Source organism: Pelophylax lessonae (genome assembly GCF_965119305.1).
Source record: "Pelophylax lessonae genome assembly, chromosome: 5".
NCBI classification, from domain to species: Eukaryota; Metazoa; Chordata; class Amphibia; order Anura; family Ranidae; genus Pelophylax; species Pelophylax lessonae.
Window position 1 is genome coordinate 542,250,434 of NC_138772.1, and position 18,622 is coordinate 542,269,055.

At 44.8% G+C, this 18,622-nt stretch overlaps 1 protein-coding gene across 1 annotated transcript in view; it reads left to right on the forward strand.

Moving 5' to 3' along the window:
• The window catches only part of DENND3 (DENN domain containing 3), a gene marked incomplete at its 3' end in the record, with an annotated part of 300,261 nt that overhangs the window by 274,316 nt on the left and 7,323 nt on the right, over positions 1–18,622 (forward strand). Inside the window, exons 15-20 of the mRNA XM_082257394.1 lie at positions 1,414–1,584; positions 2,944–3,073; positions 7,248–7,355; positions 9,913–10,046; positions 15,385–15,545; positions 18,574–18,622. The exon at positions 18,574–18,622 is cut by the window's right edge and continues 82 nt beyond it. Coding sequence (XP_082113520.1) covers positions 1,414–1,584; positions 2,944–3,073; positions 7,248–7,355; positions 9,913–10,046; positions 15,385–15,545; positions 18,574–18,622 — 753 coding nt within the window. The remainder of the gene's footprint in view (positions 1–1,413; positions 1,585–2,943; positions 3,074–7,247; positions 7,356–9,912; positions 10,047–15,384; positions 15,546–18,573) is intronic.

An 18,622-nucleotide genomic window follows, 5' to 3' on the forward strand; every position in this document is an offset into this window, starting at 1 on the left:
TGCACCCCTAAGTGAAAATGTCCAAATTGGGAGCCAGTTAGCCATTTTCCCTCCTCAGTGTCATGTGACTCATTAGTGTTACAAGGTCTCAGGTGTGAACGGGGAGCAGGTGTGATAGATTTGGTGTTATCGCTCTCACTCTCTCATACTGGTCACTGGAAGTTCAACATGGCACCTCATGGCAAAGAACTGTCTGAGGATCTGAAAAAGAATTGTTACTCTACATAAAGATGGCCTAGGCTATACCAAGATTGCCAAGACCCTGAAAATGAGCTGCAGCACGGTGGCCAAGACCATACAGCAGCGTAACAGGACAGGTTCCACTCAGAACAGGCCTCGCCATGGTCAACCAAAGAAGTTGAGAGCACGTGCTCAGCGTCATATACAGAGGTTGTCTATGAGAAATAGACAAATGAGTGCTGCCAGCATTGCTGCAGAGGTTGAAGGGGTGGGGGGTCAGCCTGCCAGTGCTCAGACCATACGCCGCACACTGCATCAAATTGGTCTGCATGGCTATCATCCCAGAAGGAAGCCTCTTCTAAAGATGATGCACAAGAAAGCCCGCAAACAGTTTACTGAAGACAAGCAGGAGGAGTACAAAGACAAGTGTGTTTTGCCTACAGTCAAGCATGGTGGTGGGAGTGTCATGGTCTGGGGCTGCATGAGTGCTGCCGGCACTGGGGAGCTACAGTTCATTGAGGGAACCATGAATGCCAACATGTACTGTGACATACTGAGGCAGAGCATGATCCCCTCCCTTCAGAGACTGGGCCGCAGGGCAGTATTCCAACATGATAACGACCCCAAACACACCTCCAAGATGACAACTGCCTTGCTAAAGAAGCTGAGGGTAAAGGTGATGGACTGGCCAAGCATGTCTCCAGACCTAAACCCTATTGAGCATCTGTGGGGCATCCTCAAACAGAAGGTGGAGGAGCACAAGGTCTCCAACATCCACCAGCTCTGTGATGTCATCATGGAAGAGTGGAAGAGGACTCCAGTGACAACCTGTGAAGCTCTGGGGAACTCCATGCCCAAGAGGGTTAAGGCAGTGCTTGAAAATAATGGTGGCCACACAAAATATTGACAATTTGGGCCCAAAATTGGACATTTTCACTTAGGGGTGTACTCACTTTTGTTGCCAGCGGTTTAGATATTAATGGCTGTGTGTTGAGTTATTTTGAGAGGACAGCAAATTTACACTGTTATACAAGCTGTACATTCACTACTTTACATTGTAGCAAAGTGTCATTTCTTCAGTGTTGTCACATGAAAAGATAGAATAAAATATTTACACACATGTGAGGGGTGTACTTACTTTTGTGAGATACTGTAAATGTAGGGGAATTTTTAGTGTGTACTGTATATTATTAAGTTCACGTTCCAACTCAAAGTCTCTCCCATGTTCTCTAGGATGTTAAAGTCTCTATGTCGGCCTTCTTGCTGTTACGGATTCCAACACTCAGGATTAAGGCCTCCACCAGGAAAGAGACATTTGATGTCAATCTAAAGGGTGAATGTGAGCTGTGGAATCTGATGATCAAAGAGATGTGGGCAGGGAGGAAGATGGCCGACAACCACAAGGTAGGTTGGTGAATATTCAGTGGAAGTCCTGGCTGCCATGTTTGGAGAGACGTTGGTTTCCTGGACTTTTTTCACTGGAAACATAATTGTGGACTTATTCCGCAATTCATTCTAGTCTAGGCTGGCAGAACTCGCTGAGACTTCCTCTATATCTGCTGCTGGGACATTTAGAGTTGTGTTAGGGTTACAGAGGGGCTAGGGTGAGGGCTACGGGGGGTTATGTGAGTGTTACAGGGAGGATTAGTGTGAGGGTTACTGGGAGGGTTACAGGGAGGGTTATGGTATAGGGTAGTGTTAGGATTACAGGTAGGATTAGTGTGAGGGTTACTGGGAGGGTTAGTATTAAGGTTACAGGGAGGGTTATGGTATAGGGTAGTGTTAGGATTACAGGTAGGATTAGTGTGAGGGTTACTGGGAGGGTTACTGGGAGGGTTACAGGGAGGGTTATGGTATAGGGTAGTGTTAGGATTACAGGTAGGATTAGTGTGAGGGTTACTGGGAGGGTTAGTATTAAGGTTACAGGGAGGGTTATGGTATAGGGTAGTGTTAGGATTACAGGTAGGATCAGTGTGAGGGTTACTGGGATGGCTAGTGTTATGATTACAGGGAGAATTGGTGTTAGGTTTACAGGGGAGGATTAGTGTTAGGGTTACAGGGAGAATTGGTGTTGGGGTTACAAGGAGGGTTAGTGTTGGGGTTACAGAAAGAATTGGTGTTGGGGTTACAGGGAGGGATAGTGTTGGGGTTACAGGGGGAATTTGTGTGGGGGTTACAGAAAGAATTGGTGTAGGGGTTACAGGGAGGGTTAATGAAGTGGTTACAGGGAAAATTGGTGTTGGGGTTACAGTGAGAATTGGTTTTGGGGTTACGGGGAGAATTGGTGTTGGGCTTACAGGGAGAATTGGTGTTGGGGTTACAGGGAGAATTGTTGTTGGGGTTACAGGGAGAATTGTTGTTGGGGTTACAGGGAGAATTGTTGTTGGGGTTACAGGGAGAATTGGTGTTGGGGTTACAGGGAGAATTGTTGTTGGGGTTACAGGGAGAACTGGTGTTGGGGTTACAGGGAGAATTGTTGTTGGGGTTACAGGGAGAACTGGTGTTGGGGTTACAGGGAGGGTTAATGTAATGGGTACAGTGAGAATTGGTGTTAGGGTTACAGTGAGAATTGGTGTTGGGCTTACGGGGAGAATTGGTGTTACAGGGAGAATTGGTGTTCGGATTGCAGAGAGGATTTGTGTTAGGGTTACAGGTAGGGTCTGATTCTCATACTTACTGTACAAGAATACATTGTTGCATACATGCATACAGTCATATGATTATTGTGGTAGTTTTTCACACTCGCTCCTTCATTGTATACAGGATCCTCAGTATGTACAGGAGGCTCTCACCAATGTCCTGCTCATGAACGCTGTGGTTGGAGCTCTCCAGACGGCTAAATCCATCTATGCTGCGTCCAAGCTCTCACACTTCGACAGGATGAGGAACGAAGGTGAGTTTTATGAAGATTGTATGGAGAGAAATGGTCTAACTCTAAAAAAGTTGGCACCGTCCCCTGTAATTAATTGTAGGTAAATAGTAGAGCCAGGTTGGTAGACGAATTCTACCAAACTCTGGGTATGGGGATTTAAATGTGCCTCAATATACAGTAAACCCCCCCTCCATTGCGGGGGTTACGTTCCGGACCCAGCCGTGAAAAGTGAAAATCCGCGAAATAGAAAAACCCTATTAAAATGCATTGTAGGCATGGTTTTTTTTACTGTCACTGTACGTGTAAAAGCATTTTAAGGTCTTTAAACACACTTTTAAAACAATAGAAACTCATTTAAACACATAAAAGATACTAAGAGACAGAGCAAGAGCTATGGAAAACACAAAAATCTTTCATTTTTAATGATTTATATAGTAAAATAACATTACAAAAAAACCCGCAATATACCGGGACCGCAAAAACTGAACCGCAATGGAGCGGGGGTTTACTGTAATCAGTAAAGATCACAAATAAACAATAATAAAAAAAATAAAATAAACATATTTATTGAAATGGCAAACAGTATAATATATATGAATACATATATGCAATTCCTCTAGTCATGATAGTCTCACAATGTATATCAAAATGCATCGCAAAGATTGCTTGTGGATCGACGCGTTTTGCTAGAATAGCTTCTTCAGGATCCAATTCAATGTTGTATAATGTCAAGCAGATTAGCAAAGTTTCATATATTCTAGGATAAATAACAATCCATATCAGTACATATTATACATAATTTTCCCAATACAATTATAACCATATATTTAATACGTCAATGCATCATACCAAAAATAAATAGCAACAGAAAAATTGACAAAAGAGAAAAAAAAAAGGGGGGGGGAGGATGGGGGAATGTGAGAGATCAAAGCCGCGGTGGGTCAAAGGGGGGGAGGACTTCAAACAAGTTGAAGGACGGGGAGGAGGAGGAATAAAAAAATATCAAGGAAAACCACGTGTTTCCATCATTACCCCTCAGTAAAGGTCAAAACAAGAGACTGCAGCATATAGCAACAGGCGACATTACCTAGACACCTGTATACAAAAAAAATTCAAATTAAACGGATTTCAGAGAACAAGATAAAATAAATCTTTGCACAAACCGTTAACCGCTTGCCGACCGCCGCACGACTATATACCGCGGCGGGCAGCCCCTCACAGGCAATGCGACGTAGGGCTAGCCTGTGAGGCTCTAGGGAGCGAACGCGCGCCGCCGGAGGCGCACTCCCGCGCGGTCACGGACCCCCCCCCCCCCCGCGCGTGTGCCCGGTGGACCCGATGTCCGTTGGGCACTCGCGATCGTCCGTTGCACCGGGAAGAAAGGCAGGTGGCTAATGTAAACAAAGCCGCCTGTCATTCTTCCCTGTGTAAGAATGGAGATCATACGGTTCTACTATGTAGGACCGTTGATCTCTGTTCTTACGCTAGTAGCCACAGCCAATCACAGTTAGAAACACGCCCCTAGGACACACTTAACCCCTCCCTCTCCAATACAGTTAACTCCTTCACTGCCAGTGTAATTTTTACAGTAACAGTGCATATGTATAGCCCTGATTACTGCAGTAATGGCACTGGTACCCCCAAAAGTGTCAAAAATGTCAGTCAAGGGTCTGATCTGTCCGCCGCAATGTCGCAGTCCCGCAAAAAAAAAATCGCAGATCTCCGCCATTACTCGTTAAAAAAAAAAAAAAACAACAAAAATGACAAAAATCTTTCCCTTTGTTAGTAAACGCAATAACTTTTGCGCAAACCAATCAAAATACGCTTTTTGCGATTTTTTTTTTTTTTTTACCAAACATATGTAGCATAAAACAAATTGGCCGAAAATGTTAAAAAATTTTGATTTTTACATTTTTTTGGGGGGGAATTTCATATAAAAAAAATGTGAAAAATATTGTTATTTTTGCAAAATTGTCGCTCTTTTTTGTTTATAGCGCATGATCAAAAAATTGCACAGGTGATCAAATACCACCAAAAGAAAGCTCTGTTTGTGGGAAAAAAAAGGACATCAATATTATTTGGGCACAGTGTCGCACGACCGTGCAATTGTCCGTTAAAGTCACGCAGTGCCGAATCGCAAAATAGGCCCTGGTCAGGAAGGGGGGAAAATCTTCCGGGGCTTAAGTGGTTAAACGTGATAGTGCAAGGGGAGTAAATAATAGAAACAGCCATAAGTATTATATCTCCAAAGATAAAAATAACCACATGAGTTGAAAAAAAAAAGAGTGCCAAATAATACACAAAGGGACAATAGAGTAAAATAGAGTTTTATATTACTGGACCTGTAGCATAGGAGGGAATTCTCTGTCTTCAGTAGAACTGACCTATGAAGTCACTGACCGGGAACAATCACCTGACTTTACTTGCCACATACTTGTTCTGTGCTTGCAACTCAGAAAGCATTAACCACTTAAGGGCCGGAAGGTTTTACCCCCTTAATGACCAGGCCATTTTTTGCGATACGGCACTAGGCAGTCGTGCGAAACTGTACCCAAATAAAATGAATGTCCTTTTTTTCCCCACAAATAGGATTTTTTTGGGTGGTAATTGATCACCAGTGCGGTTTTTATTTTTTGCGCTATAAACCAAAAAAGAGCTAAAAATCTGAAAAAAAAAAACAACAATTTTTTACTTTCTGCTATAAAACATTCCCAGTAAAAAGTAAATTTTTTCATCAATTTAGACCAATTTTTATTCTGCTACATATTTTTGGTAAAAAAAATCCCAATGAGTGTATATTGATTGTTTTGCGCAAAAGTTATCGCATTTACAAACTAGGGGATCGTTTTGTCATTTTTTTAAAATGTATGTATTTATTTATTTTTTACTAGTAGTGGCGGCGATCAGCAATTTTTAGCGGGACTGGGACATTGCGGCGGACAGATCGGACACCTAAGTGACATTTTTGGGGGGACCAGTGACATTACTACAGGAATCAGTGCTAAAAATATACGCTGTTACTGTACTAATGAAACTGGCAAGGAAGGGGTTAACACCAGAGGCAATCAAAGGGTTCAGTGTGTGCCTAGGGGATGCTTTCTAACTGTGTGGGGGATATACTCACTGGATGAACACAGAACAAGAGAGGTGAACAACAGGATCTCTTTGTTCATCACTGACAGAACAGCATCTGCCTTGTTTACATCAGCAGACCGCCATTCTGTCTCCATGGGGAGCGATCGAGGGTGCTCAGCAGACATCGCATTCGCTGGACCCACTGATTGGCTCCTCCTCTGGCCAGTCGACGCATGCGCCTCCAGTGGCACGAGTGCGCCCCCACTATCTGCTACGCGAAGTGACCTATAGGTACGTCGTTTCACGTAACAGAGCCGTCCTGGCGCAGTAAAACTACAGCAGCTGGTCGGCAAGTAGATAAAGCTGTTGGATGAACTTGAGAGCAACTAGGCAACTTGAGGTGACTGCGTTACAGGCAGTCCGTGGGTTACAAACAAGATGGCGTCTGTAGTTATATTTTTAAGTTGAATTTGTTTGTAAGTCGAAACAGGTACATTTTTTAAGTGTAGCTCAAGCCAAAAAAATTATTTCTAAGCTTTTTGGATAGTATGGGGAAGGGTTAACACCCCCATAACATTTGTTTTGCTGTCTTTTTTTGGCCCTGTTCAGAAAATTTCACTTGACTTTCTGTCCCTGTGACAATTGGATTTTGAAAATTTTGGGTTGTCATGAAAGCAATGATTGGTGATAAAGCTTCAGTGGAGACACTTTTTTCCCATGATAACTCTTCCAGGAGTGAATTTCCCTTCCTAGGGGGAGATTTCCTCTCACTTCCTGCTGTCTCCCTCCATTTGTAAGTAGGAGTCATTGGTAAGTCGAAATTTGTAACCCGGGACCGCCTGTAGTTTAACATTTCTGGCTTTTTTCCTTAACTGTATATTCACCTGATGATCCTGCCAGTAACAGATTCTGCCCACTAGGGGGACAACACTCACGCATTGTATCTATGGAGGAAGCTATGGTTGTCACCCTAGGCTGCTCTCATGGTCTTGACTACAATCACATCTTCCTCTATTTGATCTCCATTACACAGTGAGGAGGGGAATCAGTACTTCTCTATATATCTGTGTGCCTGGAACTATGCTATGTTGTTTCAGTTTTGTTTTTTTTTCTTTTGTAGTTCCTATGATGATTCCAAAGACCACCTCTGAGACTCTGAAACACAGGATAAACCCTTCAGCCGGGGAGACCACGACTCAGTCTGTGGACGTATTGCTCTATACGCCAGGTAAGGCCATGAATGGAACACCTACAGTGCCTGCCTTTTCCCCTCCCATATGGGATGTTTTGTTCTGCAGTCCCTCCCCCGCAGAGCAAGAATAATGTTCTACCTGCCAGTCCTTGTATTGCCAGATTTTAAGGTATCAGAAAATATCAATGCTGAAAACTACAGGTCTTAAAACCTCTGAAATGTTCTCTGCTGCTTCTTGATTATTGTTACACTGGGGTTTAGTTTATAAAGCGAAAATACCAGGATTAGCACATTTATTTAAAAAAAAAAAAAAGTGACAGTTACTTGCAGCCCAATTTCAGTCCAATAAGATGTGAACATGACTGAATTAGAAAGCTGTATTCTTGTCTTAGCCTTTTTATGTAACTATGAGAATGGCTATCTTAAAGGGAAATCAATATACTCAAACAGTGCTGCGTCAGAAACAAGTGCATATATCACCAAAAAAAAAAACTTGAATTGACAGTGCATATATCACTATATGAAGAGTCCTCAAATAACAATGATAATATAAAAAAAGTCCATGCATAGTGAAAAATATATTGTGCAAATATAATGTGACAACAAAGTCCATCAAAGAAATCCCATAAAAAACTTGCTGGTGATCTGCACCCCAGTGATCGTGTAGACACACCCTCCACCAACTACAGTGGCCTCTCACCTAATTCTTTGACACAAGAGTCACCCCGGGTCTCATACTGGGGTAGAAAGATGATGGTCCCCAAAGGAAGTGAAGTAAAGATCCCAGGCTCCAGTCCAATCCGATCAAGGGCACATATAAAACATATGGAACAGATCTAGTGCTCTCCGTTTGGTAAAATATAAGAAATGTAGCGGATCAGTGCTGCCAGCCAGGGATCAGTGAGTTTAGAGCACTTTCACTGCTTTTTACACACTAATCACCCAGCTAGTGTCCCCAAAACAGTGTTCCCAACACAGTGAAAAAACACCTGTCACACATCTGTCCCAGTGAACATCTGCCACATCTGTCCCAGTGAACACGTGCCACATCTGTCACAGTGAACACGTGCCACATCTGTCCCAGTGAACACGTGCCACATCTGTCCCAGTGAACACGTGCCACATCTGTCCCAGTGAACACGTGCCACATCTGTCCCAGTGAACACGTGCCACATCTGTCCCAGTGAACATCTGCCCCAGTGAACATCTGTCCTAGTGAACATCTGCCACATTTGTCCCAGTGAACATCTGCCCCAGTGAACATCTGTCCTAGTTAACATCTGCCACATTTGTCCCAGTGAACATCTGCCACATTCATCCGTGATCTGCCACATTCATCCGTGATCTGCCACATCTGTGCCAGTGAACATCTGCCACATCCCAGTGATCAACATCTGTCACACATTTGACACATCTGTCCACATTTGTGGTAAAAAATACTGCGCTATCAAAAATAGTGAACAAATAGCCGCTGACACTCCAACAGACTGTGATGGCAACCAAATATAACATAAATTGTGCAGCTCTCAAATGTTAACGTGAGTACAATGGGATACACACTGAAATGCAAAAATAAAGTCCAATATTCAAAATTAGACAAAAAGGAAAGTGACCAGTCCCACATAGAAGAGTGAATACTTGTGATAAATTCCACACCAAAAAGAGAATATAATTCGCTCACCAGATGGCATGGACCCAAAGTACCTTACAGCAATTGGGTCATGCAGGCTGAAAGTGATTATCTCCTTGGAACAGATGGCAGAGGCTTCCACGAATTCTCCTCCAAATGGTGGATATAGAATGGCATCAGTAAAGGTGCACTATTCCTTTAACTGACACCAATAAAGGTGCAGTATTCCTTTCACTGACACCAATAAAGGTGCAGTATTCCTTTCACTGACACCAGTAAAGATGCACTATTCCTTTCACTGACACCTGTAAAGGTGCACTATTCCTTTCATTGACACCAATAAAGGTGCACTATTCCTTTCACTGACACCAATAAAGGTGCACTATTCCTTTCACTGACACCAATAAAGGTGCAGTATTCCTTTCACTGACACCAGTAAAGGTGCACTATGCCTTTCACTGACACCAATAAAGATGCACTATTACTTTCACTGACACCAATGATGATGCGCTATTCCTCCCAATAAAACCACTATTCTTCCTTCTATTGACCATAGGAACTCAATTTTTTTACTTTCACCGATCACCAAGCCCCAGGATTTTTCTACTTCCACTGGCCCCCTTATAGTCTGAAGGACAAAAAAAAATGCCCTTTGTTTAGAAATTTTGGACCCCCCTGTTCTAAGTGACAGCAGGCACAGACTGTGCGACCTGTACAGACAGACAGTACAGATGCTTTAAACCCATATTATATATTAGGCTGTTTCTATGGATATTTTTGGAGTGTTTTTAGTTAGTTGTAGCATTTTCTGAAAGTGTAAAGTGGTGATAATTTCTAACAATCGTATTTTGCTGTAGTGGGATGTCACAGTTCTGTATTACCTGCATAATTGGAACACACTAATGTAAAGTCACCTTCTTGACATTGATCATCTGCTACACTGATCCGGGTCTCTCTCTGCAGGGCAGCTGGACAAGTCCGGTCGGGATGACTCCCCTAAGCTGTGGTGTGCCACGGGTGAGGGGAAGGTGGTTGTGTTTAATGCCTCCTCCTGGTCCATCCAGCAACATTGCCTGAAAGTGGGAAAGGCTAAACTGGTAAGCATTGTGTGCTGGAGGTTTTCATTCTGAAAGGCCAACTCCGGCCAAAATGTTATTTTTGATATGGATGGGAAAGGGTTAGATTTTCATCTCTACCTATACTGACCAGAGGCACAGAGGGGTAAGTGACACTAGGAGAGGTAAGTAACACTAGGAGAGGTAAGTGGCACCAGGAGAGGTAAGTGACACCAGGAGAATGATACTTTGGGAGTTGAGTGGCACTAGGAGAGGTAAGTGACACTAGGAGAGGAGAGTGGTACTAGGAAAGATAAGTGGCACCAGGAGAGTGGCACTTGGAGAAGTGGCACTAGGAGCGGTATGTGGCATTAGGGGAGTGGCACCTAGGAGAGGTAAGTGGCAATAAGAGAGGCGAGTGGCATTAGAAGTGGTGAGTGGCACTAGGAGAGTGGTAATAGGAGAGGAGAGTTGTACTTGGAGCGGCAAATGGCACTAGGAGAGGGGCACTGGGAGAGGTAAGTGGCACTAGTAGCGATAAGTGGCACTAGGAGAGTGGTACTAGGAGAGTAAGTGGATCTAGGAGAGGGGCACTGGGAGAGGTGAGTGGCACTAGGAGAGTAGTACTAGGAGAGTAAGTGGATCTAGGAGAGGTAAGAGTGTAATGAGTAATAACACCCATTATGTTCCAATTAAAGTGTCAATCCAAAACATTTTACTGCCATCCAGGCCTCCGTTGAAGAGATTTTGTTGGGCTTCCTGTCCTGCTAAGAACGTTTTACCAGTCAGGAAGTGGGAGGAACTCTCCAACAGCAACACAGGCAGAAATAAAATGCATTATTTTAGCAGACTAGTGTCAGAATTACTGTTGGAAAGTTCTCCTCATTCCCTATCTAGTAAACGTTTTGCCAGCAGGACATATATTGAGGAGGAACTCTCTTAACAGAGCCCGGAAAGCAGGAAAAAAACAAAAGGGTTTCCAATCCTTCGCACTCTAAGGGCCCATTCACATCTAAGCATTCCATTGTGGTGCGGTAAGGAAGGTAATGGCACACCTTAACCTCTGTTGCATTTAAGGCATTTCTGTATGAATAGGCTGCCAATGCATCACAACGTAAAAAAGAAAAAGTATATTTGGAGAGGAGAGAGATGTGGACCTGTCCTTTTATTCTGGGTACTTTGAAGAGCTGGTTAACCCTTGGTGGCCCTCTTCTGTCTGGAGAGTGTGGAGGAGCAGGAGGATACCCCTAATAAAACACAGATATACCTACTTATTTATAGAAGAGCCACACTGGTTCTGTGAGTGAACATTCTTGTGTGGGATATGCACTGAAGAGCACCTGTTTAGCTTGATTAAAAATGAGTACCCAAGAGCAGGTTTGAGCACTTTATTCATTTATAGATTGGTGATTGGATAATTTATGCATTATTGGGATTTATATGTTGTGTGTACTGATTTATTTATTCAGTTTATCCACCTAGAGCAGTGATCTCCACCTTGGGGCACTATTTTCATCCACTGATACCAATAATGGCAATGCCAATGACACCAAAGATAGGGTGCTATTCCTCTCATTGACACCAAAGATAGGGTGCTATTCCTCTCATTGACACCAAAGATAGGGTGCTATTCCTCTCATTGACACCAAAGATAGGGTGCTATTCCTCTCATTGACACCAAAGATAGGGTGCTATTCCTCTCATTGACACCAAAGATAGAGTGCTATTCCTCTCATTGACACCAAAGATAGGGTGCTATTCCTCTCATTGACACCAAAGATGGGCCATTGTTTATTCCCACTAACATCGGGCCCTTTTCTACTCCCAATTTCCATAGTTCGGCCCCCCTTAAAGTGGTCGTAACCCTAAAAAAAAAAAAGATCCTGTTCTTTTAAAGCACGAATAACAGACATCCCAACCTGCAAAAACGAATTTCAGGGAGGTGGCAAAGTCATTTCAGGGAGAGGAGCCCCCCCCCCCACACGCCGTCGCCCCCCCCCCCCCCACGCACGCCTGCGCCGCACCCCCCCTTTCCAATTTAACACTACCAGAGAATAATGAAATGAAATGTAATCAGTATACCTGGTCACTGGTGCTGGTCACTGATGCTGGTACTGGTCACTGATGCTGGTACTGGTCACTGATGCTGGTACTGGTCACTGATGCTGGTACTGTTCACTGATGCTGGTACTGTTCACTGGTGCTGGTACTGTACTGTACTGGTCTGGTAACTGGTGCGGGTACTGGTCACTGGTGCTGGACACTGATGCTGGTACTGGCCTGGTCACTGGTGCTGGTACTGGCCTGGTCACTGGTGCTGGTACTGGCCTGGTCACTGGTGCTGGTACTGGTCACTGGTGCTGGTACTGGCCTGGTCACTGGTGCTGGTACTGGCCTGGTCACTGGTGCTGGTACTGGCCTGGTCACTGGTGCTGGTACTGGCCTGGCCACTGGTGCTGGTACTGGCCTGGCCACTGGTGCTGGTACTGGCCTGGTCACTGGTGCTGGTACTGGCCTGGTCACTGGTGCTGGTACTGGCCTGGTCACTGGTGCTGGTACTGGCCTGGTCACTGGTGCTGGTACTGGCCTGGTCACTGATGCTGGTCATTTGCTGGTACTGGTCTCTGGTGCTGCTCAGTTAGGTCACTGTGTCTGTCACAGAGTGGGGTGCCACGATGCCACGATTGGTCCCGCGCGCGCCAAAATGCCTCCTGGAGTAGAAGATGTGACTGTAGTAGAGAGCAAAGCCGCTGCTTGCTCTCTGCAGCTCCTCCCACAGGCGGAGTGCATGACTCATATCAGCTCCTCCCACAGGTGGAGTGCATGACTCATATCACTCCGCCTGTGAGCCGGCTCTACTTCGGCTCAACATGATTTCTCTGTGCAGGCTCAGCTTGCTGACAGCTGACACACTCTTCTGCCTGCATCGATGAGTCATCTCATCTGACTCACTGTGACTCACAGTCACACACACAGCTGGGATATTGCCCTGAGCTCGCGGGTGTCCGTGAGCTCAGGGCGGAAAGCGGGAGTCTCCCGCGACTTGCGGGAGACTTGAGATGTCTGGACAGCACAGTGCTTGTGGTGTATAATTAGGCCCTTTCTATCATCTAAAATACCTGGCTGATTCTGCTGGTGCTGCCCTCTCCTCTGTAAACTGACCACATTTATCATGGCTACTGAGCCCCTGATAGTGTGGTCAGTTATGTGCCTCCATCATCCGTTGTCTCTCCTCTCTCCCCACTCCCTCCCTCCTTCCCTCCCTGCCTTCCAGCTAGTGTCAGTGTTCGCCCCTCCCCTCCTGCTGCCAAAATAACTTTGTGTACTTAATAGATTCCCCTCTGTTTGATGATGGTATGTGCCCCAGTGTATGTTCTACATAAAAAATATGTTGCTGTATACCTTATTTCGGAGCGCTGCTCAGTGTTCACATGACCACCCGCCGCTCTCCTCCTTCCGACTGATGTCAGCAAGGGATTCTCAGCCCCTTCCACTGTACTTCTCAGATTGGGAGAGGAGAGCGGCGGGCAGTCACGTGAGCGCCGAGAAGCGCTCTGAAATAAGGTATACAGCTACATATTTTTCTACGTAGAACATACACTGGGGCACATACCATCATGGAACAAAGGGGAAACTATAGGGTACACAAAGTGACTTTACAACTACCGTACTTTAGGTCTGAAGGACAGTACGCTGGCCCTTTGTTTAGAAAGTTTAGAGACCCCTGACCTACAGTACAGCACTTTCATTATTCATTCACATTGGATGATTTGGATACTTTTGCACTATAGGGATTTTATTTATGTTTTTACTCAATTAGAAGTTTATTTAGAGTGTTGCACTTTAACCACTTCAATACAGGGCACTTTAACCCCCTTCCTGCCCAATTTTCAACTTTTAGAGCAGTTGCATTTTGAATGATTATTGCAGGGTCATACAACAGTGTACCTAAACCAAATGTATGTCATCCCCCCCCCCCCCCCTCACCCACAAATAGAGCTTTATTTTGGTGGTATTTGATCACCTGTAAGGTTTTTTCTTTTTTGCTAAACGAAAAGTTTGGAAAAAAACGTTTTTTTGTTTGTTATAAAATTTTGTAAATAAATATGTTTTTTTCCTGCACTGACGAGCATTGATGAGGCCGCACTGACAGGCACTGATGGGGTGGCACTAATATGCAGCACTGATGGACACTGATAGGTGGCACTGTAATGCAGCACTGATGGGCACTGGTGGGCAGCACTGATGGATGACAATGATGGGCACTGGTGGGTGGCACTGATAGATGACAATGATGGGCACTGGTGGGCGGCACTGATAGATGTCAATGATGGGCAGCACTGCTGAGGAGGGCACTGACAGGCTCCCTGAGCACTGATTGCATTCTTGGTGGCAAAGGGTGGGCAATCCTATGTGGTTCCAGTGGCATCCCCCAAGGGTCTGCACTGGTAATCAATGCTCTGATTACCAGCATAGATCCCCCCCCCCCCCGTCAGGAGAGCTGCCGATCGGCTCTCCTCTACTCGCACCAGGCGCAAACTGAGAAAAGCCGATCAACGGCACTTCCTATTTACTATGTGACCAGCTGTGATTGGACACAGCTGGTCACATGGTGAAGAGCTTACATCATAGGCTCTTTACCGGGATCAGAGATGTGGTGTGTCAGAGTGACACACCGCACTACCACTTGCTGCTCTGCGCGCCCTATCCTGCTGGACGTCATATGACGCCCAGTCAGGATAGAGCAACCACTTTGTGGCCGTCATATTGCTATATGATGGGCGGGAAGTGGTTAATTATTTGCACGCATTAACATGTGTTGCAGTTAGGAAGCCAGTTCATTATGAATGGGCTGCCAATGCGTTACGACAGATAAAAAAAGTGCATAAATCCTTCTTCAAAGTGCAGCACACCACAGTACATGGTATACTATGGGATTGATTTACTAAAACTGAAAAGTGCAAAATCAGGTTCACTTTTGCATGGAAACCAATCAGCTTCCAGATTTTATTGTCAAAGCCCAATTGAACAAGCTGAAGTTGGAAGCTGATTGGTTACTGTGTACACCTGCACCAGATTTTGCACTCTCCAGCTTTAGTAAATGAACCCTTATGTGTTGTGGTGTTCTGTGGTGCGTTGTGCTTTGGGCTGTACTGTATAATGTGTTAGAGGGCTATTCACAATGAATGATGCCGCACATAAAATAGAGATAGAAATTTCCCTGAAGTTAGCTTGCGTCCATGGATGATCATCTGTCCCCAACTTAACCCCTTGATGTAACACAAATATGACAACAGGTTTCAGAAAAAGGCTCCAAGGGGTTATTATATAGACTTTTTTTATGTTTATGTCAGACATGTAACACTGTTTCTCCTTCCAGACTTGTATGGTGGGAGTGGACTTGACTCACGTGTGGATCGGATCGAGCGATTCTATGATTTACATCATCAACATTCACAGTATGTCCTGTAACAAGCAGCTAAGTGACCACCGGGACGAGGTAGTAGACATCGTTACTGACACTGGTGATACTCAGAAGAGGTAAGACCTGAGTCTCCACACAGCTAAAGAAGGAACTCTTCAAGCTTTGAAAACTATTAAAAATGGATCTACAGCCAAAGCACACAGTGTGGAAGGGTTAGACCCTCTGTCAGGTAGAGTCACCCTCTCTAATTGTCCAAGTCACCATTGCCAATGAGACAGAAAGTGAGGGCGATCCAAAATTTTACACTTGTTACCAGAGCAAAAGGTAAAGGAAATTCTTCCAATGGTGACCCCTGTTGTGATAATAACTAACAGGGAAATTTCCTGGAGATTTCCTCTCACTTCCTGTTGTGTCAACAGTCCAGGAAGTGAAGGAAAATCTCTCCAATGGATACAGACAATAGAAAACATGACAAGGGGCACTCCTTCCAATCCATATCTAATATAATAAGGATGTTTTGTTTTTAAATACACAGTAGTTACAAGTTGTAATACTTAAAGAGGAAGTAAACCCTCTGAAAAAAAATTTGAAAAAAAAAACCTGTAAAGACAAAGGCATAATGAGCTAGTATGCATCGCATACTAGCTCATTATGAAGTACTTACCTAAAAACGAAGCCCCCGCAGTGCCGACAGAGCGGCCAACATGTCCCGCCATCCTGCTTCCTGGATCGCGTCCTCCAGCCATCTGATTGGCCAGAGGTGCGATTACATCACTCCTGCGCATGCGAGCGGAATCCGCCATTCACGGCATAGGGCTCTGAAGGAACGGCACGGGTGGCCGTTCCTTCAGAGTGCATGCGCCAGTGACGTCATCGGCTGCATGCACTGTAAATATCTCCTAAACGGTGCAAGTTTGGGAGATATTTATAGCACCTATAGGTAAAAGTATTTAAAGTGGGTTTACAACAACTTTAAACCCTTCCATATATCTAGTGAATTGACTGACTTCAGGTGATACACAGAGATGAAACCAATCCTCCTAAATACATTGTATCTGTTTATCTAGAGTCTTCTCTTCTGTATAACCATTTAAAGTCCAGAATTTTATACAGTTTGTCTAAGATTTCAGAAAATGGGGAGGAGAGTTAAAGTTACAGTCTGTAGATCTCAGTGAGGAAAGCTGAGAGCTGATTGGAGGAAAGGGACACAGTCCCCATCACACAGCACACACAAATAGAGCTGAGGCTGTCAATCACAGGCTGTGTGCAGCTCCCTCACTGTCACCTTTTTTTCTTTTGGTGTCAGGAATACTTATCAGAAGTGATTCATAGAAGTGATTCCCTGATACCAGAGGAATGAAGCAGCAGACAGATATTACTCTGTAAAGCTCAGTGAGGAAAGCTGAGATCTGATTGGAGGGAAGGGACACAGTCCCCATCACACAGCGCACACAAATAGAGCTGAGGCTGTCGATCACAGTCTATGTGCAGCTCCCTCCCTGTCACCTTTTTTCTTTTGGTGTCAGGAATACTTATCAGAATTGATTCATAGAAGTGATTCACTGATAGCAGAGGAATGAAGCAGCAGACAGAAATGACACTTAGTGCTCTTAACTGAGACATGTGCACACTATAGGGCAGGGGTATTCAAACTATGGCCCTCCAGTTGTTCAGGAACTACAATTCCCATCATGCTTAGTCATGTCTGTGAATGTCAGTTTTACAATGCTTCATGGGATGTGTAGTTCCACAACAGCTGGAGGGCCGCAGTTTGAAGTTCCCTGCTATAGAGGAATATGCTTTGTTCGTATTTCATGTCTGAGGTTTACATTACAACCACTTTAAAGCTTCTATGATTTACTTTTGTGTGATTGCAAGATGTGAATTGCAGAGTGTATTGTAGGGCAGGAAAATCAATGACCAAAAGAAAGCAATCCAATTCATCATGTGACTGTGCTGGTCTTCTAAAGCTAAAATCGAATTAGCTGCATTTCTTTGTTCTGTGATATCTTTTTTTTGTATTAAATAGGAAGATCACCCCAATCCTGTAAAATTGAAACAAGGCACAGTTATTTAATTTTTTACACGTTAATTGTGGGGAAAAAAATATTTACTACCATTACCTTGCATTCTGCTCCACTTTCCGAGTGGCTCTTCTATCCCACGCCGCCATCTTTACTAAGGGCATCTAGTGATCTGGCCACTTCCTTGCTTTGTAAACCGCCCCCTGGTGATAACACGCTGCCAATGCAACGCGTGCACACCTGCCACCCAGCGCTCTAGTCTGGGAATCCTATTCTTTACACTTTGCTGATAGCACGGCAGCATGTAAACAATGAGATTTCCCGACTAGAGCGCTGAGCAGTGCTGTATCCTGGCCTAGGCCAACAAGGCACAGGCCTAGTGCGGCACTTTGCAGGGGGGCGGCAAAAAAGCCACCCCTGCCTCCACCTAAGACTCTACTGGCCACTGGTTGCTTGAGCCACCTGGCGACTCCTTGGCCCTGCCTATAATTCAAAGCGGAGGAGGATTTAACTTCCTCCTCTTCGTGCTTAGTGATCGTGAGACCCAAAGCAGCTGCCAACTTGGGCCCCTTGTCAAAGAGAGGGCACAGGAGGGACTGCAGGCAGGGCTAGGGGGTCTCCTACCCCCTCTTTCTCTCTCTCTCCCATCCCCCTCTTTCTCTCCCACCCCCCCCTCTCTCTCACCCCCTTCTCTTTCACCCCCCCCACCTTCACTCTTGTGAGATCTCAGGGGTTCATGCTGAGACTTGTAGTCCTTCAATTTTGGAAGAAGTCACATCCATTAAACAGGAAGGGGTGGGGCAAATTTACCTAGGAGAGGGGCGCCCAATTTTAGTCTTGCCTAGGGCAGCACAAAATCAAAATACACCACTGACGCTGAGGGATTGGTGTCGTGCTAGCCCGGAGAATTGCTTCAACATTTTTAATGCTTTGTTTGCAGTATGTAAGGGCGTATAATGGTATGCAGAATGGTCATTTGATATTTTAAGTGTTATCATGTAGTCTGTAGTCACACCCCTTTAGTATCTTGTGTTATGTATATGTAAGCTGTTAGGATTTGAGGACAGACCTCTCTCCACTTCATTATGTCTGACATCCTTTGTTTTGTGTTTGGGTGCAGGCTGGCATACTCCTGCAGTGCGGACGGCAACGTCTTTGTCTGGGATGTC